General features: G+C 37.1%; 1 protein-coding gene across 7 annotated transcripts in view; it reads left to right on the top strand.

The window, feature by feature from the left end:
- Positions 1-20,166, top strand: part of LOC124113935 (serine/threonine-protein kinase WNK1-like) — a 41,967-nt gene that overhangs the window by 5,836 nt on the left and 15,965 nt on the right. For 5 of the 7 annotated variants that reach the window (XM_046474432.2, XM_046474430.2, XM_046474434.2 and 2 more), the window contains exons 2-9: positions 10,610-10,633; positions 14,012-14,187; positions 15,052-15,272; positions 15,858-16,015; positions 16,237-16,325; positions 17,128-17,353; positions 17,627-17,996; positions 18,837-18,937. In XM_046474432.2, the coding sequence (XP_046330388.2) occupies positions 10,610-10,633; positions 14,012-14,187; positions 15,052-15,272; positions 15,858-16,015; positions 16,237-16,325; positions 17,128-17,353; positions 17,627-17,996; positions 18,837-18,937 (1,365 nt within the window). Of the gene's footprint in view, positions 1-10,609; positions 10,634-14,011; positions 14,188-15,051; positions 15,273-15,809; positions 16,016-16,236; positions 16,326-17,127; positions 17,354-17,626; positions 17,997-18,836; positions 18,938-20,166 lie in introns of those variants that run through there. The other 2 variants (XM_046474431.2, XM_046474437.2) reach the window with 2 other exon arrangements.

Raw genomic sequence — 20,166 nt, 5'->3', positions numbered from 1 at the left:
AGTCCTAAATATTACTTTCCCATGTTGATGTGCCTATCATGAGCAAACATAGCCTTGATCAAGATAATAGTAATGTCTGTTCTTTTCGTTGAACAAAAAGCTTCCAAATCACACATACGTACAATGCATAATCATGATAATTAGTGTAACATAAAATGTACTTCATAAAACACATATTTCACAGTTCATAGTTCTGATATAAGTAAATATGTAAGTATTTAGCTGTTATTAAGTGTTAATTTCATACAATTTCTTCCCTGTCGCTATGGCAGAAGACTACATTTGTTAGCCTTCGGTGAGGACTTTGCGGATTCGAATCATCAAGGTAAATGATAGGGAAAAATGAAACCGTACGTCGTCGCCTCAGATTTGCAGAGATTGTCGCCAGAAGACCCGCCAGACGTCCCATTTTGACAGGAAACCACCGTCAAGCACGTCTACAGTGGTGCAGAAAGCGTCTACGCTGGACGGCCATGCAGTGGGGACAAGTTCTATTCACTGACGAGTCTCGTTTTCACCTCAGCCACAGCTGTGGACGGATTGGAGTGTACCGACGTCGAGGTGAACGTTACGTCAATCATTGTGTCATGGAAGAAGATCGGTTCGGGGGCGGCAGCATTATGGTATGGGGTGGGATTACAGCAAGACAGAGGACTCGTTTGATAGTGGTAGAGGGAAATCTGAATGACCGCGCTACCGCAACCCTGTTGTTCTACCCTTTTTGTTGCGGCGTCATGGCCCAGGCATTACCTTTCCAGCGTTAAAAACTAACAGTTTCAGTCCACTAGTCCTTATAATGATAACATATAGCAAAACCCCTGAAAATGGCAAATTTGTACTAGTCCTTATGATACCTTAACTATTGGGCAGTTTGGCAAGGACTACAAGACGAGTGCCAGTTTCTAAAGCTGCCTTTCCGTTCGCTCGTCACGCCGAAGACCCGGGTTCGATTCCCGACATGGGTACAATGTGTGAAGCCCATTTCTGGTGTCCCCCGCCGTGATATTGCCGGAATATTGCTAAAAGCGGCGTAAAAACCATACTCACTCACTCACTCACTCACTAAAGCTGCCTTTCAACATGACAACGCCCGGCCTCATATTACTCGACTTGTTCAGGATTCTCTTCAACAAAACAACGTGAATGTCATCCCCTGGCAGGCTCGCTCCACTGATCTCTCAGCAATCGAGCACATGTGGGATGAGATGGATCGGCGCCTTCGACGTCAACCGCGTGTTCCACAGACACTCCAGGAACTTCGAAACATGCTCTAGCAGATATGGACAGATACCCCCAGGACTTTGTGCGACACCTGATCTATTCCATGAGATGAAGATGTGTTGCTTGCTTCGCAACCAGAGGTGGACACACACTATTGATATGTAAATTGACATTTTGGCATGTTCATGTATTTTATGAAATCACGCATTTTCTGAAGTCAGTATGGCAAATTAAACCATTTGAACACTTACAAGAGTCTTTTATCTTTTGCAAACCGAAATTGTTTCATATTTGGTAAAAAACATAACTTTGCATTAAATCTTATTCAATGTCACAGGAACTTTTGTTGTTCAGTATATATCGCAGTGTGCCGGCACAATATTTAGACATTAACCACTTTGGTGAAACAAGCGCCCAACACTATAAGTATAACGGTGCCGCTGCTTAACCATGAGTGTTTCTTGGTTTGTTAGCATACCTGTGTTCTTTGGTTTCGCCAAAGGTGTAAACATCTTTGATAAGACCAGCATGCATCACTTGGGGCTTTCCTCCCATGTCAAGCTGACAGACTGGTTTACTGTTATTTGACTAACATTGTTAATAAACTTTTATGGAATATTTTCTTTGAAACATTCATTCTACAAAAAATGACTTATTGCAGCAATCTGAAATTAAGATTATCTTGTGAAATTGTCTTGTACAGTTGGCTGGAAATAGCAATGAGTTCTCACATTTTCACCTGTGATCTACCAGTGATTCGACAATGCATGAAAAATCCATTGTCCGTATTGATGAATTGCTGCATGTGCTGGGTGATAAAGAAGTGAACAAATGCTTGTCTTACGGGCGAATGCACATTTCAATGCTATCAATTCAACCCTGATCGTTTTCAATAAAATATGCAGAATAATTATGAACCTATAATATCTTTATCATATCTTGTTCTTAGTACTAATAATAAAATACATGTCCCTTTTTCATAGATAGACAGCACACTTGGCAACTGTTAGAAGAAATCTACAGAAAGTGTGTTTGCACACGTCTCCAAAGTAGTATTTAAAGGGAGGTAATTGTGTTTAATATTTACAGAAAATGGTAATTTTAACTGAGAAAGTAAAACTTCATAAAATCTAAGATGGCAAGGAAAAATATTCCCGAATGTGTGCAAAATAATATCTACTTGCCCTACAGGACAAGTTGGGTTTAACTTTAAGAAATTTTCAAGCCCTGTTTAGTTAAGATATGCTCAATTTAACATGGTATAATAAGGCAAAAGACTTTTAATGCAATGTTTATGATGATAGGAAGAAATTACGCCCCAAACTATACAGTTGTACTAGAAATATCATTGTCTTCTTTTTTAATTTTTATTACTTATCTGAATTTCTGCTTCCTACTGGAAGGAATCCTGCAGTGTTATTTCAATCTCCAAAAGACATTAAGCGAAACATTTGTTAGTGATCCTTGCTCTAAACATGGTGTCATATCATGTCAGTGTATGTATGCTTATTAATAATTTTAACAATTGAGATGTCATTGAATTTGATTCTTGTTCACTAGCTTCACTAGCCTGGGTAAAGATAACATGCCCTTAAAATGTTAAAACAATAGGGAAATTTGGAAATTTGTACTAGCCCACAGGAAATTGTACTAGCCCCGAGCTAGCGGGCTAGTGTTAATTTCTAACCCTGCAGTTACTGCACATTTCACAAGTAATCAAAAAGCAACCAAGAAAATAAAGCCAACCACTTTGGTAAGTAAGTGATTGGTCTGGGACCAACTGTCACATTGCAAGATATTGTTTTACATTCTTTGTTACAGTGAAATGCTTAGGAGCATCTTAAAACACCTAACACTACCACAATGTTGATTACAAGTGGGTAGAGAATTTTACCCATGTTAGTGTAAGCTAATCATAACAACATTTATGAATGACACAAGTCGATCAAATGCCTCATTCACTGTCCTGTCCAGTCCTGAAGGTGTCGCTTAGTGTGATGGAGCTTGCACACAGCTAACTTCCGATATAAACACCAGCATGTGAAACACATTGACAAATATTTGTCATAAGATGATGCATTTTAAGATTATTTCGTATTGGAAATCAAGGTGATTAATCTTGCGTTGTTATTTAAAAAGACTCAGTGCTCTAGAATAAACACTGGTTGATATAGCAAAACATGACCACACATATCTCTGACATTATATTGTGATATAATATCCATTTTCTTTGGGCCTAGTTTGCAATACAAAACAGCACAGTCTGCTGAAAGCAACTGTTCCAGACCATTCTGCGGCATCTCTTTCTTTTGATTTTGCTCCTGCACATGGGCTGTCATTAACTTATGTATGCCCCCATGTTCCTATTTCAGCCCATCCAAAAATAGATTAGGTGGGTTGAGTTTGTTTTTCTTTCTTTAAGACAAAAACATAATTTGCAGAATCTCTGTAAAAGCCTGCTTCCAAATGAAGATAATTACTGGTTATTCTTTGGTGAAGCTGAACACATTGGTGTTAGTGGCATAACATACAGACAGTACCAATATGATGTAAAAGCTGTAGTGCACCTTGTTTAAAACTAGAATACAGGTTGAAATCACCCTGACAAGCATATTTCTAGGCAACTGAGTCATAGATATAGAGAAAAAGATAGAAAGGTTGTTTTTTTAGTGGCACCAAGATGTTTAGGCGTGCCATTTGGAATGTTGGCGTGCCAACGAGAAGAATACTTTTGATCTATCTTCCATTTCACCATGAGCGACACCAGGAACTTTACCTTTATGATTTTGACTGTGCCATTTTCAATTTCTTGACAATGTCGAAATTCGGGTTTCTAAATGGGTTTGAGCTGTTTTCAAACACCTGTGCCCATTGCCCGATGCCCGTGACAAATAAGGTTTAGATGTCGGGCGAGTAATATACGTTTTCTAACATGCCCGTGGACAAGTGGAGCATACAAAATGAACTGGGTCAAGTTTCATGAGAATGTAATCATGTGATCATGTTTGGCTAATATTTTGCTGATGTCCCTGACTGGCAATCTGATTTACAGTTACACTAGTCAACCAATGGGAACACATCGACGTCAGGCAGGTCAACAATGAGAACCAGGCTTGTTTCATTGATAAATCATAGTAACACTTCCATATATGGCACATGCGTCTTTGAAATTGAATGACGGACAGTTGACTACATTTCTTGGAATTTGGAATTTGTTAGGCCTACCACATATCGCCGTCTATAAAGCGACCCCACGTATAAGACGACCCCCCTGTACAAGCCTTTAAAATCGATGCTAATTTATATACCCTGTCTATAAAGCAAATCGGAATGAAGCAAGTCACCAGCACATACACAATCCCTACATTTGCAATAAACACGAATTCAGGGAAACGAACAGATCATAACAATTAAACTTGGTCAATACAAATTTAAAATTTGAGGTAAAAAAACACTAGACATGATCATTTACCGATTACATTCTATTTCCTGTTCTGATAGGCATTGGTTTATATGCAGAGATTAAGATTACCGTGTGTATTTTCTCGTAAACTAAGCCGGAAGTAGCAATCAGCTGTACACACGTTTCTCGGAATCTATCGGTCATTTGGTTGATAACAACCCAATCATAGATCTATAACTTTAAAGAATTTTGATACAATAATCGAAAGAATTGAATCTGAAACTATTATTTTTTTCGGAATAATTTATTCCAATATCATACTATTTTACTGTATATATTTGAAATAAACTAATAACCATAAACATAGCACTTTGGTACAGCTGATCGCTGTTGTGGTTATTTTTTTTGTATGGAATGATTTGATCTATCAGCGTTGATGTGCCCGCGCTCGCGATAGTGAAAACTTTATGGTGACATATAATTGTCCAACTACAACAAATATGACTTTCTGCGAGTCAAAGTATGGCATTTATGATAGATATATTTATTCTCTATCCACTAAAGTTTGTTTCAAGGCGTCATTAGCGGTAATCTGACCATGGTTGCTGTAAATAACAGTGAGTTGTGCGATCTACCGATTACTTCACACATGATTTCGCCTAAATGAATGTGAACAAATATTGAATTAAAATTTGAATAAAATAAATAAAATATATCATAAACATAAGTCCTGATATAAAATGAACACATTTTTATAACCAGATACATGTAATATAATAATAGGATTAAATTGCGTATTTCAGTTCGGGTTTTTTGACTGGTATATCCGGTGTTACGTGCTCGTGGTGATCAGCTGATAATGTTTTTTCAGATGAGGGGAAAAACATCGTGGCAGTGTAAGACTTGAGTTTATTAAATATGTAAGTAAATTTTGGGAGCCATGCGTTACCACGCGCTATAACCGGGTTTGCACTATATTGAGGGGCGCAATAGCGAGGGTACACTGTATCTCTGATTCTCAGTACTGTAGATGTAACATTTTTACTGAATTTATTAGCTTGATTTTGGGCAAGTACATTGTAATATAGGGCAAGTAAGAATGTTGGTCATACTTGCCCTTGGTCAAGTAACATTTTTCATAAATTTTCAACCCCAATTCATTGATTACAGAAATAGCTTCAAAGAGTGGAGATTCCAGGGTAAAATTGGTCCTCAGTAGCACCTGCTGGTTAGGTCCTGCAACTTACATCATTCCATATCATCGTGCCCCATTGTTTATCTTATAAGTCACAGGTTTACCTGGTCTGGCCTTGTATAAGTCCTCACTGTATTACGTGCGAAAAAAAATAAAAAATTCAGCTGTCAATTTTTGTAAATTCTGCACACAATTCTGCAAACTGTAATGTTTAGTTTTCGTGAATTTCATAATTTTGCATATGTTATGTTGCCTTGTCACAGGCATATTTATGACAAACTTATCCACGGCTAGAATAGCTTATTGAAGTGAATCTTGAGATCACTAGTTTAAACATACAGACATGCACTTCTGTAAGCAATCATATGAATCAACTTCACTTTAAAACGAAGTCAATATCTTGGTACATCTTTAGATCCAGCTTTTGACTCACATGTTGAAATTCTGCAGTGCATATGACGAATTCTGCAATGATAAATGCAAAATTCTCCATGAGTTCTGCTCAAAATGTGATTTTTCTGCAAGATAGGTACATTTCTGCACAGAGTGTGCATTTCTGCAAAATACTCTGTGAGGATAGAAGGGACTGTTGTATTTTTATGGGCCGCTGGGATATTGCTGGAACACTAAAGACTGCGATGTTAACCTAAAAAAAAATTCACTCGCTCAGTCACAAGACAGAAGTATTGAAAGTTTCAGTACTAATCTTTCATTTTTTTTCGTTGTCAACCAGTATTGCCATTTTATAATGTTGTCAATAATCCAGACTTCAGATTGCGAGATGGGTTGATGAATAAACGAGACTACTATTATGTCATCAATATGGAATGTTTATGTAAACAGCGTGAAGCATGTGCTATTTCAGCGGTAAAAACTAACATTTTTGGTCCACTAGTCCTTATATAGTGACATATAGCAAAACAATAAAAACTGGGCAATTTTTACTACATGTAGTTCCTATTATACCTTAACTATTGGGCAGTGCCTATTTCTAAGGCTGCTGTTTTCATCGTTTAGATAGGAAGCCAGTCCATCCAAATGCCTGAAGATAGATATAAATTACATTTATCTAATTATATAGCAATCAGTGTTAGAAATTGCCACTAATCCTATGGTCCTGGCCAAACTGTCTAATAGTTAGTAGTCTATGGTATCATAAGGACTAGTACTAGTAGAAATCGAATACACAAGGGTCGTATTGCGATACATGTATTGCAGACAGCTGTATTGCAATATACCGATACACTACTGTGACCAATTATATCACACTCGTAGATGAATGTTATCCACAAAAGTTATTTGTATGTTTAAGTTATTTATATGTTATCACTTTTCAGACAAGTAAGCATTTCAGGTCATGGTGTTCTGACTAGTTGAAATAATCAAATATTGTTCAGAAGGTCTATATAACAAAACAGTCAAATTCAAGTTTCCATATTCAGACAAAAATTATTTGTTTCCTCTGTACTCTGAGATGGTTTTGTTTCTTGAGAAGAAGAATTCAAAACTTCAGGGTTTTACCTTGACTTAACTGAAAGGGTCCTTGCTGGCAATGCGAGAGTCCTGTAAAGTAATAAAATGGTGTCATGCACTGTATGTTGTGCTACTTACTAAATTAGAGCTGGTATTGTATCAATGACGCTGTATATTCTTTTTCTGCTTCCAATCTCAACATTTGTGCATCACATAAAACCCTGCTACTGAATATTTTGCACTTGGAAAAAGATCAGGGCCAGTGTCATGTTTTTGGAACTAAACTGCTGAAGTAGATATTTGTTCTTGTTCTTGTTATGTGAGATCTAGCTTTACTAAACTTGCATTGAATAAAAACAAAATGATGCTACCTACTTAATTATGATGGTTGGTCATTTGGGATGATCCAATCATCAATCATGAATTTACAACCAATTTATGACCTACTTTCAGGTTCAATCGTTGACACAATGAATTTGTTGGGTATGAAGCCAAATACTTGTGTTTTCAGCTCACTTGGACCCAACATGCATTAGTCAGTTGGTAGGGTTCTTTTGTATTTTATGAAAAAAACTCAGATGGCTTGTTTAGGACAGGTGTTTGTTGCAATGTTTCTTGAATTTTTTGGTCAAAGTAACTACACCCCGATACTATGTGGACACATATATAATCAGCAATTAAAACTAACAGATTGAGTCCACTATATAATGACATGTAAGGGCACATTTATTCTAGTTCTTATGATACCTAAGCTATTGAGCAGTTTGGCAAGGACTATGGGACTGGTGCCAATTTCAAACACTGATAATATTTTCCATATGTAGAATATGGTAAACTTTGAGATCTACGATAAAATCATTTGGCCTGCAAGTGTAAGAATGGGTCAGTCAGTTTTCCTAAAACGCAAGTAGACTTTGGGTAGGGATTTGAAGCGAGTTTAACATGTAAAAATGAATGTAATCCATTTATTTTTCTTCTCTACTACAAGAACACTGGAACATGCACTTTCAATAAACACACTGTTTTGTTAACTGTATGTGTGTAGGCATACATACCAAATTCCTACCAGTAAAGTCTTGAAATGGTCTTCAACATGTTCACCAACCCATGCTTGTCCTAAGTGGCAACTAACATATTCGGGTGGTCAGACTTACTTGGTTGATGCATGTCGTTGTATCCCAATTCAGTAGATCAGAGATCATGGTGTCAATCACTGGATTGTGTGTTCCAAACGCGATTATTTGCAGTGTCATCACTGAAATATTCCTGAGTGCGGCATTAAACAACAAACAAACTAACAAAACAACATTCCTTATACCACATTTCTACAAGTGGTTTTGGTCAGGCGAAGTCAGCAGGGAGTTAGATCAGAGGTTGATATTGGCTCAAGTATCTGCAGCAAATGAAGGGAGAGAATCCCAAATGTTTATTAGCAACCTTTAAAATTATGTGAAGAAACAATACGGCCCAACAGTCTAAGAAGCTTCAATTTGCTGTGCAGAGTTTAGTTCCTTACGCTTGCCTGTAACATATGATCATCAGCGTTAGAAATTGGCACTAGTCCTGTAGTCCTTGTAAAACTGCCCAATAAGGTATCGTAAGGACTTGTAGAAATTTGCCATTTATAAGGGTTTTGCTATGCGTTATCATTATAAGGACTGGTGGACTAAAAATGTTAGTTTCAAACTTTCTACCACTGATCATGGGTTTGAATCCAAGAATCTATGTCCAGGTTATATGAGGTTTTACAGCATTATACCTGTGCTTGTGTGTTTTCTCTGGGAGTGGTTAATGACCTGTATCTATTTGCACTTACCTCCCAAGCAGTAATTGAAATAAGTGCCGGCCCATGGCAGGTAGATCTCGTGTCAGGCCCATAGTCTCATGGGCCTTATGGCCTGCGGTAAATTTGCATGTGATTTATTTGTCACAATAAGCTTCAGTTTTTTATGTAAGGGTCAAAAGAGTTTAGTCAGAGCCTGCAGCTTCTGAAGTCTGTGGATCCTGATGGCAGCCTGGCAATTCATTTTATTTCAAGCACTGTTACCATGGTTACAGACTATGCAGATCTGGATTGTTATATTGGATGTTATTTAACATTTTGGTCAGTTGATGCGACTCAATTTGAAAAAGCATTCGCTTGCTGGAATCCACTCAATTGTAGTATTTGGTTGCCAACAGACGTATTTTCTTTCATATGTTGCAATAAGCTATTATAATTGGTTATTGATAAGTTTGAGATGCCCAGTGACATCGCTATATGCTTTGACATTCCTATGTATCCTAAATTTGTGTTGCAGACTGAGAGTATCATGAAACATAAGTTACATGTCTTGCAATCGATTTATTGATATTTACAATTACAAAAAATCTGAAAAAGATCTATCATTTTTCTTCTTTCGCCTCCGTGGTTTAGTGGTAGGGCGTCTGCCCGGAGAGTGGAAGGTCCAGGGTTTGATCCCCAGTCGCGTCATACCAAAAGACGTTAAAAGATGGTGCTTGTTGTAACCCTGTCTGGCGCACTGTTTTAAGGCGATAAAACAAGGACTGGTTGGCTTGGAGTCAGTATACTGTGTTTGATTTTACAAGTCAGATGACCCCTGCACAATTTAAACTTAGAAATGTTGCGTCGGTGTCAGTGCAGCTGAGGACATATTCTCCAATGAAACTTCCAAGCCTTTATTGTTCATTAGAGGTGACTTCATAGATCAGTGACTTCGTTGATTGCGAGTCTTTGTACCACAGTGGCATGGATTGGTGCTCACAATATCAGTCACTGGATTGTCTGGTCCAAACTCACACACACACACACACACACACACACACACACACACACACACACACACACACACACACACACACACCACACACACACACACACACACACACACACACACACACACACACACACACACACACAGACGGAGAGAGAGAGACGAACGGAAAAATTGCTTTGGCCATGGGTACCGATATATCATCCCCCATCACCTGGACATGTTAAATGTTACCTGTCCACCTGATTTGTCAGATCAAGTCAAGTTCTACAATGCTTGTTCAATTTCCTGATAAAGAATCAGTAATAATCAACATCATTGTTAAATGATATGTACATTGCCATTATCTTCAAATTAAAAATAGCACATTTAATATGTACATGAAATGTGATAATCTGAGCAAGGTTTGTCATTGAACTTCCTGGAAGATTATTAAGAGGAAACTAGAAATTAACTGCATTTGACACAATGTCATAAGCATGATAAGGAATTACAAATTATTTACAAACTTGTTGCAACTCAACTGTTTCTTGTGTTACTTAGGATCGACCTGTATTTTCATCGGATGTAAGTATTTACTGACATGACGTTGCAGTGATGCATTTGAATCATATGGCTGCAGATGTACATAACACATCAGGCATTTCTTTGAGCTGAAGCTTTGTTGATTAACTTCTCTTCTGACTTGTAAGGGGGTCCTTGCCATGGACCCATAAAAAGTCCTATCTACCACAAGACCTACATGGCCACTTAGATCTGAAACTAGGCTCATATTTTCCCCTGCATATTGGCTACCTCTCATAGATGATAGATATTCAAATCAATCTTAAGTTCTGTATCTTTGTCATCAGAAAATGTCTTGATAATCATGATAATTAAGAGCATTGCTTATGCTGTGTTTGAAATTGATAACAAAAGTCAACACAAGGACCCCAGGATCTTCCTTATTATTTCTCACACTATTATTATTATTATTATTATTAAATTTAATGTGGGGTATTTTCTGTAAAGTAGTGGATCTTGTACATGTGGTAGGGAGTTGTTTCCCTTTAATTAGAGAACTTGATGCATCACTGTAATGTGCTGAGATTACATGAACAGATTTTCGTCCCCCAAACTGGTTCAAATTCTTATTTGAAACTCACCGTTTGCTGCCCTCAAATATCCTCACTGTTTGTTGTTGTGTAGTCACATTTCGTATCTTTTTTAATTTTTTTTTTTTTAGCAAGTTAAACATGCAACACTCATAAAATTTGTTCTTGTAATGCCATTATGTGCATGCTTAAGTTGAAATGTGTGGTCTTGGGCACAGTTATTGACTGTATGGATCATGTCAAGGTTTTATTGCATCTTGAAATCAAGTGTTGATGGGTGTTTAAAGTGAGGAGTGTTTAGTAATATATTGTGTAATACTGCATGAATGTAGACATTTTGCGACCTATCTTGATCTGAAAGTACCTTTACATGAGATATGGCTTTACAGAAATATTCTTGGAAATACTCCACAAGTCAGAATACTGAATTCAGTCAACTTTCTGCCCCCTGACCTTGATATGTGAAATAAGTAGTGTCAAATACGCATGTACACCTTAACAATCATCATGGGAAGTCAGTGTTACAAATAATTGGGATTCCTGCTATGGTATTGTGATCTTTGGACCCCTAGATCTTTCATTTCAACAATTTGGGTGGACATTTTTGGATGACTGTTTACAATCTTAATTTTGAATACTAGTATTGGAAGTACTGACTATCATAACAGACAGTTTGTTTGGTATAACTACCATCAAAGATTTTATTTTTTTTCGATAAATACTTTTCAGGAGTCTTCAAGAGTTGAATCTTACCAGTACATACATTCATGAGTAACATGATACATTCATTCAGTGATCACACTACACAGGTTTGCATTCTACAGCACATCGGTGCGTAGTGAAGTGAGTTGGGGAGATGAGAGAGACACATTTGCAGAAACGAATGATGGATACATGTAACAGTACCGGAATATGGTTGATACAAGACACATCATGGTTAATATTCTGTGATTTTATTTTGATTAAAAAATACTTTCAATCTCTGCTCAATGTATCAATGCATAGTGACACAACCGTCATGCTTGGATGCTCATTTGAACCAATTTTTATGGGATAAAGACAAGTAAATAAATAAGTTAAGCTGATAGTATACTTCTTGAAGTTCTTTGTATTATCAGAACCAAATGACTAAACTTAGTTATGTTCTGTCCCAAATAATGTTCAAGTGCATATGTGGTTGGGTCCCTTTTGGAACAGTTAAAATGATAACATATAGCAAAACCCTTAAAAATGGCCAATTTCTATTAGTCCTTGTGATAATTTAGCTATTTGTCAGTTTAGCATGGAATAATATTATATAGTGCCAGTTTCTAACACTATAGACACTGGTCATATCCCACTAGTCCAACCATCATTTTGGATGAGTTGCTTTTGTAAAATAACTGGAATTGGAAGAAAACAAGTCCCCCCAGAGTTTTCCTATGCCTATCCCTTTCTCTGTGCAGTGAATATTTTTGTGAGGTTTTTGTTAAGTTTGTGAATAAAGTTCAATTAATTAAGTGTTAATTTAAATTTGGACTGACTGCTTCTTTAGATTCATGTTTACCATACTTGAAACATGAAGTGCTATGGTATGATCATGTTGCTGCATGTTGTTGCTCTGAGACAGGATCAGTTCATGTATCCTTACATCTCATCATTCTTGTTCATTGAGTTTCTTTAAGTCATTGGTCTCTTCCTTTCCCACTGGACCCGTGAAGATCCGGGATAGAATAGGTCTTCATCAACCCATGCTTGCTGTAAAAGGCAACTATGCTTGTCGTAAGAGGCGACTAACGGGATCGGTGGTCAGGCTTGCTGACTTGGTTAATGCATGTCATCAATCCCAATTGCAGTGATCGATGCTCATGATGTCAATCACTGGATTGTCTGGTCCAGACTCAATTATTTACATTGCTGTCATATAGCTGGAATATTGCTGAGTGGGGCGTTAACCAACAATCAAACCAAACCAAACCAAACCAAACCAAACCAAAACTTTAATTCACGTATGATACAGAGAAGATAGGATAATTGGATTCAGGTTAAAGCAATGATTTACAGGGCGATAGAATGTTGTTTATTAACAATGATATTTGCAACCATTTACTATTAGGACAGTGTTTCATATTGACACGAAATGAGAACATAGAAATATACATTTCTTTGGAAAATGGGACAAGAAATCCCCAACATTTTTCAGTGAAACTACATTCAGTACAATCCATAATTACACCAAGTTCAGCATGTTGGATTCTGATTTCACCAATGTTTGCACGTCCATTATCATCAACATATGATGGTTGTAGAATTCCTCTTTTTACCATGTTTACCAAAGAGGTCTTTACTTGCAATTTGTGTAATTTTCCTGTCACTAAGATAAATCTTTGTTAAATCTCCAGTAAGATTTTACATTTTTTGTTTATTACAATCATGACAATATACATAGTGAAATATTGCAGGATGCTGCATGCATGTTAAAATGTCTATTTGTATGCTGCACAATACATGTTTATCTCAGTCACGATATTTTATTTGTCTGCCAGGTATTTCATATGAAATTATAACAAAAAAAGTTTTAACAAAATATTTAAGCAGGAAACATTTAGGCCTACTCTTCTGAAGTGATCTTCACTATGTTAGAGGTATCCTATTTGATTGTACATGTATGTTAGCATTATTTAGACAGGTCATTTTACTTTTTGGATTGTGTGCAATCAACAATTATTTTTTAATCCAAAAGTAATATGCTTCATTTATTTTCTTGTGTTCTATATTGCATATAATCAGATACAATAAGTGAATAGATTTGAGTAAATATTGACCTGAATATTATGTTTTTATTATGATGCTAAACATTTGATGTCTATAGGACAAGAAATGGAACAAGAGTGAGCGCCAGAGATTCAAAGAGGAAGCTGAAATGTTAAAAGAACTGCAACATCCCAACATTGTGAGATTTTATGATTACTGGGAAAAAACAGACCGACGAAATAGAAAAGTGATCATCCTGGTAACAGAACTGATGACTTCGGGAACATTAAAAACGTAAGTAGAAATGGACTAATATTATTTTAGTGAAGGTGAAAAAAAGTCTCATGTACAGAATATGTGGTTTAGTTGGATGCATGAGCTGCTGCCTATTTATAGGATTGTAAAGGTTTAAAGATTCAGCAGTCATTTTGCCTATGGTATTATTGCAAACAAGGTAGACCTATTTCTTACCCTATCAGGGGGAGTGGGGTAGCCGTATGGTTAAAGCATCTGCTTGTATGACTGAAGGCCTGGGTTTGATTCCCCACATGGGTACAATGTGTGAAACCCATTTCTGGTGTCCCCCATCGTGATATTGCTGGAATATTGCTAAAACTAAAAGCAGCATAAGACCATTCTCACTCACTCAAGGATTCCTTGTCATAGCCCTAATGTTCAGAGATTAAGATTTAAAGGGGATTTAAATACAATAGAAAAGGACCTCAACGGCCCTTGGTCCCTACTTAATTTTGGACACAGCTTTACCACATTTTTCATACATTTATATGTGGTAATAACTGACCAAGAAAAAGAAGTGACATGCATATATGTATTTGCTTAAGTAATATGATTGCATATTCCATTACCGAAAGATTGTCACGCATATCAAAGTTGCATGTACAAATGCCAAATCCTTGGATGATCATGCATTATTCATGATCATAAACAGCTCAGGCAAATATTCATGCAGATAAACAGTGTATCTTTATCTTTCGTAAGAAATGCCAAAAGGAATCTTATTTTGTCAATTTTATTGTAGAAATGATCCAAGATATCCCTCCCATGCCCGCTGTCAAGAAGGAAGTACTAGCATTATGTAAATGTAATGTGAAATCTGATTGCATTAATGATTTCATGATGTAATTGTTGGTTTTATAGCTACATCAAGAGATTCAAGAAGATCAACATCAAGGTATTGAAGAACTGGTGCCGGCAGATCTTGAAAGGATTGTACTTTCTGCATACACGAACCCCCCCTGTGATACATAGAGACTTGAAATGTGACAACATTTTCATTACTGGTACGACTGGCTCTGTCAAAATAGGAGATCTAGGACTAGCAACTTTGAAGAATAAATCGTTTGCCAAAAGTGTAATCGGTAAGTATTTTGCATGAGACACATCACACAGATGTCTGTCCTACATCCATTGTTACTGCATTAGAATTGTACTGCATATAGTTGAAATAGTGATGATAAGATATAGTGACATTTGTATGTTTTATGTACTTTACATTAATTTTCATGCTTTCCCACAACTAGATTTTTCCTGGAAATTGTTCTGAAACAGAACTCCCAAAATTCACAGGTATGTGATCAGCCTGTCGCACTTGACTGTGAAAGAAACAAAATCACAATTACCGGAACACAAAAGGGTTGTGTTTTCAAAGTCTTTATCCTCACAATTTTTCCCTCTTTTTTTCCCATTCCTCCCTTTAGCAACAGAGTCAACACTTATTTGATTGTTCATCTGACATCCAGATTCAGGTAAGAACTGGAATTCGATGGCAGGTATCAGTCCTTTGTTCTTGATCTTGCATATTGTGAAACTAATGTCAGTTTGTTTCAGGATTGTTTGGTTGTGGCTGAAACCATGTACTAATCTTGTCTTCCCCATCCCCCTTCTTCCCTTTGTAGACTGCAGCGTCAGGATGCAAAGACTCCACGATCTTTGTATTCTTTAAGGTACGCCGGAGTTCATGGCACCCGAAATGTACGAAGAACACTATGATGAGGCAGTAGATGTTTATGCTTTCGGAATGTGTATGCTTGAGATGGCGACGTCAGAGTACCCATACAAGGAATGTACTAATGCTGCTCAAATCTACAGAAAAGTTACCAGTGTAAGTACACTTATGATAACCGTTGTTGAATTCACATAATATGTGATATTTGGGTTTGAGACATGTTAAGTATGTTGAGTTCATGGGCAGTGGGTACTAGTAATCAGTAAAACATTAAAAACAAATTTGATGAAAGAACTTCATACATGTCTAGATATCTCAGAGAATCATGTATTAATTTCATACTTTTGTGTCATTTTGTATTTTTCTATGATTTTCAGGGTGTACGTCCAGAAGCCTGTGATAAAGTAGACAATCCTGAAATCAGAGATATTATTGAGGGTTGCATCAAGCAAAAAAGAGAAGAAAGGTAAGTACATGTATTGAAAGGCAATATACGTTTTTACCTATCATCTGAGGGGTGGGTGGGTAGCCTAGTGGTTAAAGCGTTCGCTTGTCAGGCCGAAGACCCGGGTTAGATTCCCGAACATGGGTACAATTTGTGAAGCCCATTTCTGGTGTCCCGCCCTTATATTGCTGGAATATTGCTAAAAGCAGCATAAAACCAAAACTCACTCACTCACTCATCTATCTGAAATCTTTTTAGTCATTTGAAAATGTTTATGTAACCTTCATGTTATCTTTGAAATTATGAAACTCACAAGTACAAGCTGATGTAATTTGAGAAATGTTCAAGTTATGGATGAATGGCAAGCTGTAATTGTCAAAATAATATTGTGAAAATTTACTGATTTTTCTTAGTTCCTCAGATAATAATACTGTAGCTAAAAGTCACAAGCACCTAAGGGTCCTTAATAACAGTATATATATATGGTTTGTGAAGGAATAATTTGGTATGAAAATGTCTTTTTATCACCATTTATGATGCCTTCAGGTGCTTTGGGTTGTGCAAAGCTTGTCACCTGTCAACCCTTACAGGTTCTGACCTCAAGTCATAATCTGTCAAGATAATTTATAGTTCGTGTTCATGGGAGGTGGGCTTACGTGAATAACACTTGGAATACTTTTACTGGGGCATATGTAGTGGTTGATGCTCTGAAACTATTATGTAGAATAAATATTTCATTGATGTTCAAGTAGTCTAAGATGTTTTTGAGTAGATTGTGAACAAGATTATATGGTAATTTTGGAAATATTTGTTCTATTTTAAGGTACACTGTGAAGGACTTGCTTCAGCATGTCTTCTTCTTGGAAGACAGTGGTTTGAAGGTGGAGCTGGTCAACCGGGATGATGAACTCGCAGACCGTCCAATCATTCAGCTCAGACTTCGAGTTGTTGATCCCAAGAAACGCAAAGACAAGCACAAGGAAAATGAAGCCATCCAGTTTGATTTTCATTTGGATAAGGATAATGCTGAAGAGGTTGCTCAAGACATGGTATGAATTGTAGAAGAATTGTGTTTTGCAAATTATTTCAAAATATTTTCAAGATATTCAAGATCAGTCTGGTCTTGTAAAATTCTGTTTGATCTAGTAAGCTCAGTTATTAATATTCCTTGTTAAAACTGAAATATGATACAAAGTAAAATATTGCAGGAACTCTTGTTTCTTACCGCAGGTCAGCTTCAACCTGTAAATTCACCTAGAACTTGTCATTATGTCAAATGGGTTCTGTTAGTGCAGCTTTAGCTTTTTTTGTCCCAAAACAAGGTAAAATCTGGATTTCTTCAAGAGGAAGATGAACGTAATGCAACAAAACAGATCCGTGAAAGAATTGCTCAAGTGAAACGTGAGAGAGAGAAGTTGTTGAATGAAGTTCAGCCTCCTGTATCTGGTCAAGGAATGGACACTTCAGCTCCCCAACACACCTCGCAGATCCAGGTAACCGGTGGTCATCAGCCTGGTCAGCCTCAACCTAATGTGTCTCAACAGCTAGTCCAGGGGCAGGTTCCCCCAGCTGGCAATAAGACGCAGGTGGTGGGTGTGGTTGGAGGGGGTCTGAGTGCAGCACCTGGCATACAGGGGGGCGTGGCAGAGGGGGGCGGACAACAGCAGTTACCAGCAGAGGATGTAGTAAATGGTTAGTAGTACCCAACAGAGTTTGAAGTATAATTACTTTTCTTTTCTTTTAAACACAGGACAGTGGATCATTAATCAATCATATATTGTAAAATTCGTAAATTTTAGAAAATGCTTAACTCAGATATGTTCTCTATTTGGTCATCTGATATTAGTTTATCCTGAAATGTGTCTTCAGTGAGAAAGAACTGCTCTCACTGTAGCTTGTATATGTCTGTTATTTTCTTTGTGAACAACCCCATGAACATCTGCTTTAAAATTGGTCTTCAGCAACCCATGCTTGTCGTACAAGGTGGTAAAAGGGATCGGGTGGTAAGGCTCGCTGACATGGTTGATGCATGTCTTTGTATTCCAATTGCACCGATCAATACTCATGGTGTCAATCACTGGATTGTGTGGTCCCGACTCGATTGACCGCCTCCGTGGTATAGTGGTAGAGCGCCCGCCCTGAGAGCAGATGGTCTGGGGTTCGATCACTGGCCGCGTCATGTCAAAAGAAAATAAAAGATGGTGTTTGTTGTTACCCTGCCTGGCACTTGGCATTAGTACAAGCAGCCACAAACACACACACACACACACACATGCATGCACGTTGCTATATAAGAGCAATAATCTTGGATGCAACGTTAAGCCCTTTTTCACCATCTCACCCCAGACTTACAGAGGGTGTCATCTTTTTTAATATATTTGTTTTCGTAACAATTTTTATTTTGGGGTGAAAATTTGATCCAAAATAACAAATAATGATTTGTTTCTGTGTAGACTTGTGTTGTTGTTTTAAAGACAACTAGCTTGAACATTGTATGTGTTATGTCTATATTCTTTGATGTTTTGTTTGTAGTCGCTGCAGCTATCTCGGAAAGTAAATCCGAAGTTAACTTGCCAAACTTGCAACAGTCACAGCAGCTGTCAGGTGGATCAGCTCCCAATATTCCACAGCAGGTTTGTATTTTTGTTGGGTTCTTTTGAAATAGAAATTACAAACTTTTGATTACGATTGATTGAGATAATTTGAACATGTTGAAAGATGTTTTATTATATATACTTCAGTGTGAAAGACAGATTTCTGATGTTGGGAAAAGTGATGTTTTCATTACAGTGAACATAACACTTGATACTTCACTTTAGTGAACATAACACTTGATATTTCTCTGCAGTGAACATAAAACTTTGAGGAAACTATTGCCATACAAGAGTTACCCCCCCCCTTATATTATCTCCCTTTGTCGTAAGTGATGACCCCGAACACAAACTGTTGACGTTCTTTTTTTATGTTAGGTCCACATTGACAAGGCAAATAATGACAGACAGTCGTTTATGGAGTTTATATCACTTCTTGCCGTTTGTTATTCTCTCAAAAATGTTTCCTTATAACCTGTAAATTTCTCATTTAGTCGTCAATCGAGACTGTTCGTTTCGCAAAGCGCCATTTTTGTTACTTGACCAGCGTGTATTTTTTCGCTTTAAGAATATTTTTGTTCAAGTTGATTTTGAATATAATCATGTCATTAATATTTTTTAATACTTTTGTTCATATTTTTTTAAGATTTTGCAAACACGAAAATACTTTTTAAGTCACAAATACAAGGGGTGGTGAACCGTCCCTGTGTGTTCGGTAGGGAGAATTAAGGTTTCAAAGTTTTTCATTTGGAATGATGGGGGGGGGGGGGGGCACGACACATGAAATATCTTGTATGTCTTGTATCTCCACAAACTAAAAGCATGTAACAAAAAGAAAACGATTTTGCACTGTAATATGTTTGATTTTTATAACTTTTGTCCATTCCTTCTACAAAAGTTTTGCTTAAATACTTCATACATGTCAAGGAGCTTTCTTCTGGAAGCCTTGCTTCAAACAATAAGACCAAATTAGTTTGGAACTCCAGCCTTGTTGACAATTACCGTAATAAGCGCCACGCTCTAATAAGCGCCCCCCTCTAATAAGCGCCCAAGTGAACAATCCAAATTAGCAACCCTTCCGATTGATCAATGTACACAAGACTTATATATTCGTGTATAATACACACGCATGTGTTATATGCACCCTTAATTATGGGCAATTAATTTCTGGAAAAATATATCTGTCGTATATAAACAGTTCAGACCGTCAGCATAAACCACGAAATTTATCTTTCAACTCTGTTTTTTCCACCAAAATAATATTCTAATAA

Source organism: Haliotis rufescens, unplaced genomic scaffold, assembly GCF_023055435.1.
Source record: "Haliotis rufescens isolate VD_foot unplaced genomic scaffold, xgHalRufe1.0.p SCAF_16, whole genome shotgun sequence".
Lineage (NCBI taxonomy): Eukaryota > Metazoa > Mollusca > Gastropoda > Lepetellida > Haliotidae > Haliotis > Haliotis rufescens.
Note: the sequence above shows the minus strand (reverse complement) of the source record. Positions and strands in the feature narration are given on the sequence as shown.